The 6,482-nt window shown below is 38.3% G+C and overlaps 1 protein-coding gene across 1 annotated transcript; it reads left to right on the forward strand.

The window, feature by feature from the left end:
• Nucleotides 1-1,021: 1,021 nt before the first annotated feature.
• Nucleotides 1,022-6,282, forward strand: LOC107044462 (pre-mRNA 3'-end-processing factor FIP1; the record flags this gene model as incomplete). Its single annotated transcript, XM_015266344.1, is given in 5 exon segments — nucleotides 1,022-1,141; nucleotides 1,289-1,643; nucleotides 2,626-3,522; nucleotides 4,885-5,225; nucleotides 5,994-6,282. Coding segments are annotated over 4 exon segments (1,536 nt in total). The 3' UTR covers nucleotides 6,115-6,282.
• Between the last annotated feature and the right edge of the window lie 200 nt (nucleotides 6,283-6,482).

Genomic DNA, 6,482 nt, shown 5'->3' on the forward strand with positions numbered 1-6,482 from the left:
AAAAAAAAAAAAATACCGGGCGCTCCCGGTAGCATTCTCATCGCGTCGTGATTTTCGAAGCCTTCAAAACGAAGAAAATCTTTGATTTCAACATTCTTTTAATATTGCATCCGCCATCTGCAGGAACAAGGCGATACTATATTTCACTCCGATCGTTAGATGGCACCTCTTCTTACTTCAGCATTCCCCCTCCCTCATTTCCGGTTTGAGATTTTGGCCCTTTGGGATTTTATCACCCATCCTCCAGAACTGTGCTACTTGGGTTGAGAGAGAGCGATGAAGCGTTATGATTGGAGCTCCCTCGAGCCAGTGGTACCAGCTCCTGGTGAAAAAAAAAACTACCGACGATGTTGCCACTTTTTTGTATGAATTATAGTATATTTCAGCACGTGTGGGGCAATTTCGTCTTTAACGTGTGTGGGGTTTACAGCATGAGCCGAAGGCGAGTGATGTAACCACACACGTTAAGGACGAAATTTCCCCACAAGTACTGAACAAAATTTTATGTCACGAAGCCTGAAACCGGCTGAATTAGACACGAGATGCGAAGCGTCGAGTGTGTAATCCAGCCGGTTTCAGCCATGAGTGGCATAAATATTTTTTCATTTGTTAAAAAAAACAATCTGAAAACCATTCAATGCGTGGAACAGATACAAATTGATTTGATTAGCTCCAAAAATAATTTTTAACCGGAGATACTTCCTCATATTGCCTGAATTTTCAATCCGAATGGGAAAATTTTTTTTGTTCAGCGATTGGTTTTCTGCAGGAAAACAATAGAAACCCCTCCGCCTCACCTACATTTCCTCCTCGCCCGATTATCCTTAACGAAAAAGTCACAGTTCAGTCACGAACGTAACATCATTGTCAAAAAATATTATTCCGCACATATGAGACGTAAATTTTCAGCTCACTCATATCGAAATGTACTATTTTAGATTCCAAATCTTTGTAATTTTTTTCAAAAAGATCAAACATTACATAATTAGCGAAATTTCAGATTTTTCCCTAATTTTTTCAGAATTCTGACGTTTAAGGCATCAGGAAGCAAGAGGAAAAATATGGCAAGAATATATCTCATAAAGCCATAAAGAGACGAAGATGTTCTTTTTTTATTCGTTGGAATCGGTTGAACAGAACGGTAGTTATGTTAGAAAAACCAAAAATCATGAAAAAAATCATATCTCTGTAGTGGGTAATTGAAAAAATCTGAAAAAATTCAGGAAATAGTCTATCATGTTGTTTTCTTGTCCCTTTACCACAAGAAAAATTGCCGTTAATTTTTTAGATGGTCAGGGTCAACGACTGATCGATTTGACATAGAATAACTCATACAGACGTTACGACGCTACAGTGACTCCTGAATGCATTTTTTTGGATTCATCACCACGCGGCGGGAGCAGCAGTAGCAGTTTCAAATAGCTACATATATATTATATATATAGGACGGACGAGAGTATGTAAAAATGGCGGACGAAAATGAGGATCAGTGGTTATACGGTGATTCAATTGACGATAAACCCGAGTTTCCTGGGGATCCAGAGATCCAAAATGATCAGGAAGAAAGTGCAGCGGCTAATGAAGGAGAGAAATCAGTGCTTGAGGGAGATGGAGCTGAGGATATTCCGGAGGAGGCGACCGGGGTGAGTTGATCAACATAACCTCCATAGCTCTGTTTCTAATACAAGACGAGCATAGCAATGATTATGCTGATTTTCGATGGATTTTTAAGGAACGTTGGTGGATTGAAAGAGCAAAAGAACTCACTGAGATCTTTTATTCTGTAATTGAGTTAACAAATAGAATATGATAGACAGGTCTTGTTAAATATCGAATTATTTAAATTACAAGAGATATTTTTCGTAAACAAATCATTCTTTAGAAATATAGACTTTAAATAGTTTGTCCGAAAATCACTTGTTGTCAAGATGATCGAGAAATACGACTGTTAAGGCTTCAACCTGATTTTTATACAAAAAATTGCACATAGCATTACCTGTTGAAATCACCGGTTTCCCAGTTCGATTCAAAATTATGGAGAATGTCTAGTTCACCTAAAAAATGAAAAGAGAAATGTTGCATTGAAATCTGCATATTTCTTGATTCAACAATCCGTTTCGGAAAAATCGGGGCTTATTTTCAAACTCCAAAAACATCTGGAAATGGAAGAAAAAAGTGGTGCCAATTCGAAATTGTCAATCTCAAGATATTCTCTCAACTAAAAAGACCTCTAATGCCCTAGGAACAGGGATCACCATCAATATTAAATTTCTGTAATGTTACAAGGATTTGACCCTTACATTAATATATTGATCAAATTTTATAAATAGTATAATATTATTGATCTAATTTCTTTCGATTAATGATGAATTAAAAATTTGATAATATGGACCTGTAAATTTAGCATTAAGTGAATAATTCAAATACCTTAAGAGGGCGATTTTCGATTACACAAACCATCGCCAATCTTCCTACCTCAATTATTCATTAATAAAATAGTTAAAGATTTGAATATTTGAATTGATGATACTTCAATAATCAAAAAATTTCCGAGTGATGTCCACTAATTGACGGCTACAATATTTAACTGTAATTCTATTTTATGGATTTGCTATCCCTGCCCAGGAACCAGAGCTCCAATCTGAGGATCCTGAAGTCTCCCTCAACGAGAACCCAGATCCGGAAAAAATATCGCCAGAGACCACCGAGAACGGCACAAAAGATCCCGACGAGGACCCAAGTGAGTCCGACTCGGACGATGATGTCCACGTGGTGATCGGCGACATAAAATCCACCCCAGCAGCATACAATAGCTTAAACCTGAAACGAGGCAATCTGATCACCTCCTCAGGTGCCGACAACCTGAAAAAACAGTCAGGAAAGTTCAGTATTGATGACTTTGAGACGATCGGTGTGATAAATGGCATGCAGGCCCACGAATTCAATCTGGATCAGCTGGAGGACAAGCCCTGGCGCCAGCCAGGTGCCGACATAACCGATTACTTCAATTACGGCTTCAACGAGGAGACCTGGAGAGCTTATTGTGAGCGCCAGAAGCGAATGAGAAGTGAATCCGGGGTGGGCTTGATCCTGAATGCTGGTGGGGGCATTGGGGGTGGGGGTCAGAGCAGTGCGAGAGTTCCCCAAATTTCAATCACAAACGACAGCAGCAAGTATTCAGGAATAATGGGGCCAAAACGAGCTGGACCACCCCCAGGACGAAAGATGGGGGGAACTATTGATGTCATAGGCAGTTCTGGGCTTGCGTCCAGGAGAAACCTGGATAAGTCACCTCCCAAGGAGAATGTCATTCAGGTGATGACGGCTGACAGGAGGGAGTACTCGAGGAAACCTGGATTTCCAGATATGAGTGTCCCTCCACCTACTCCAGGAATTCCACCCACCTTTGATATGCCTCCTCCAGGGTATCCTCCAGAGCCTCCACCGTTTTATATGCCTGAACCTGATCCTTATTATCAGAGCTATGAACCAACACAGGACAGTCAGTGGGGGAGTGATCCTGTAAGTATTGAAACGTTTTTTTTTTCATTTTTAGTTGCATTTATAGCTAAGTCACTACTAGAGATGTGGAATGACCGACATTTTCCCTTTCGGTCAGGTCAGACGTAATGACCGATTTCTGACCGTTTTCTGACCTTGATCGAATTTTGTGTGCAAAATGATCGTCACCGTTAAGGGTATTATGGCGGAGTCCATAGTTGAAAAAAAAAGCAGAGAATTCAATGAAAATTGCTGAACAGATTATTCGATCCATTTGAAAGCCGTGTGCAAAATGTCAAGATCCCTACTTAAACAATAATAATGGGAATAATTTTTTAAGTTGCTACTTATACACGCAGTTGAATGGGGCATCGGTAATTTTTGTAAATTTCCTACGTTATCGATAGATCAATAACGTAGGAAAAGCACTACACGACATTGAATTCCCTGCTTTTTTTTCCAGCTATGGACCCCGCCATAATACCCTTAAGCTGCGTCAGAGACGAGCCAAAATTACAAAAAATCGTCTATGTAGTTGCAAATTGACCGTCATTTTTATTTCGGTCATTTTTTGGGTCATTTTTTAAGGCTTCGATCGGAAAACTTTTTAGTAGAATTGAATTATTATCATTTATAATTTTATTTATTAATTATTATCAGTGGCCCCGTTCTTGCTGATACACTATTAGAAGAACATCATAAAATGCCAGATTTCACTGAAAAGTCAATAAAGTACAAAAATTTTGAGAAGCATAAAGACGAGAATTCTTTACTTTATTTGAATTTTCAATAAAAGCATGAATATTCAATGCCAAATCCTATGTATATGTTCATCGAAATTTTCCAGTTTTCTATCAAGTTTCAAGGAATAGTTGAACTAAAATTTACAGTTCTTGATTTTTCCTCGAAATTCAGAATTTTCAATGACGAAATTCCTTGAAATTTCGGTGGAACTTGAATGTAATAAAAATTTCCGAAAGGTGTACTAGAAATTTCAGCTACAAATTTTTAATTATGTAGAAATCACTGTCCTAGTACTCAAAAATTGCGAGTCACCTATATAGATGAAAATTGACGGTCAAAATTTATTCGGTCATGTCATGTTTATGGCCAATCGTCATTTCTTTTTCTGACCATATGGTCATATTTTCGGCGCGCTAATTACCGGTCATGACGGTGGTCATTGGCGGTCAGTTGACCGGTCACTCTTGTCACACCTCTAATTATTACCACCGACTATTACTGAAACCTTCTTTCCTATATTTGTGTATTTATGATTAATGCAAGTGAAAAAAATATTTCCTTTATACTGATCGATTGAATCGTTTTTTAGGCATTTATTTTCTTTGAGAATTATTTCGAAACTCGTTCTATTTATTGTAGACCTGGCAACCGACAAATCTAGCAATACCACTGACGGAACACGAGGATAAGGATGCAGGCCCAAAGACAATTCCCACAATGGTGCCACCATTAACAATACCTCCTCTGATGGTACCACCTGGTCGTGATCAGCGACCCGATCCTCGGGGAACTATCGACAGGGAACGCAGGGACATGGCGGACAGGGAGGTCGACTCCACGGGCAAGGAGAGGGATCGGGATCGTGGAGAACGAGACAAGGACTCTGCTGTGAGGGACAGGGATAGGGATCGAGACTCCGTTGCCAAGGATGATGATAAGGATCGCGATAGATCAAGATCCCAGTATCGACATAAAGAAAGGTAAATTCATCCAGAATTTATTTCAAAATGTTTCTAAAACGAGTATTCACGTGGTAACAAGTGAGTTTAGGAGGAAATGTCCAGGAGCTTTTCTTGTTGAACATTTAAATTTTCTACAAAACAAGGTCGGTTAACATTTTTTTCCGAAAATGACCCACCATCCAGATGTATTAACAGAATTGTGGAATTGCGCTTTCTAAATTCCACATTCAGTAGCGAAGTGGTAAAACGGTTACAGTCGGCTTATCTCCCATTTGTTTTTTTAAGGAATATTTCCGAATCTAAGGGAGGTATCGAAATCTTCGTAATGTCATTTATTGTAGCTCTCAATCAACTCTACAAAAAAGGTTACAACAAAAATTTTTCCATCTCCCTTAGATTCCGAGATATTTATTGAAAACTGGTCAATAGTCAAAATTGACTTCTACCGTTTTACCACTTCGCCATTGAATTGAAGTTTTTGAATGTTCAATTTGTTTTTCGATTAATTCGATCGGCATGATTCGGGTATGTGGAATTCAAAGAAAATTCAAAGAAAATATTTTGGGGGGAAATGTCACAAGATATTTTTGGTTGAAACTCAAATTCAGAAGCAAAGTTTCATTAACATTGTCTTCTAGGAACATTCATTATCGAGATACATATAATTTTCAAATAATAAAACTTTCATTCATTACTCTTTACAATTTCATCACGAAATCGTACATCGCCAGTTAAATTCATGGGTATTCATTTTCTAACAATAACAGTCAATCCTTCCATTTTCAGACACAGACATCGATCAAGATCTCGTTCACGTCGTCACAAATCTCGATCGAGGAGCCCCAGTCGTCGTAAGAAGAAATCCAGACGCTCAGATCGTGAACGCTCCAAAGAAGACAGCGAATGAATTATTTCTCTTGTATAAATCCCGCTAAATATTTCCAACATGTTTGTACAAATCCAAAAAGTTCAAGTAATATTCAACTGAACAACAAAAACGTGAGCATCAAACAACGCATGGAGAATTAAAATAACAATAAAGAGCAAAGCACTATTTTTCGGTGCGTAATGTGTACATTTGAGAATTTTTTAATAAACCCAAATTGTTGAATACGAAAGTTGCGTAATAAAGTGCGAAGGGGGAGATGATAACGATTTAATGGATCTTCTCGTGTTGTTCTTTTACTTGTTCTCGTGGCTGATCACATTACGTGAAATACCTTGCAATGGATAGAAGATATTTATCGACTTGTTAAAGGTTTACTGCACGTTGAG

The sequence above is a fragment of the Diachasma alloeum genome, unplaced genomic scaffold, assembly GCF_001412515.2.
Source record: "Diachasma alloeum isolate Michigan unplaced genomic scaffold, Dall2.0 Dall_scaffold_00744, whole genome shotgun sequence".
Classification (NCBI taxonomy): domain Eukaryota; kingdom Metazoa; phylum Arthropoda; class Insecta; order Hymenoptera; family Braconidae; genus Diachasma; species Diachasma alloeum.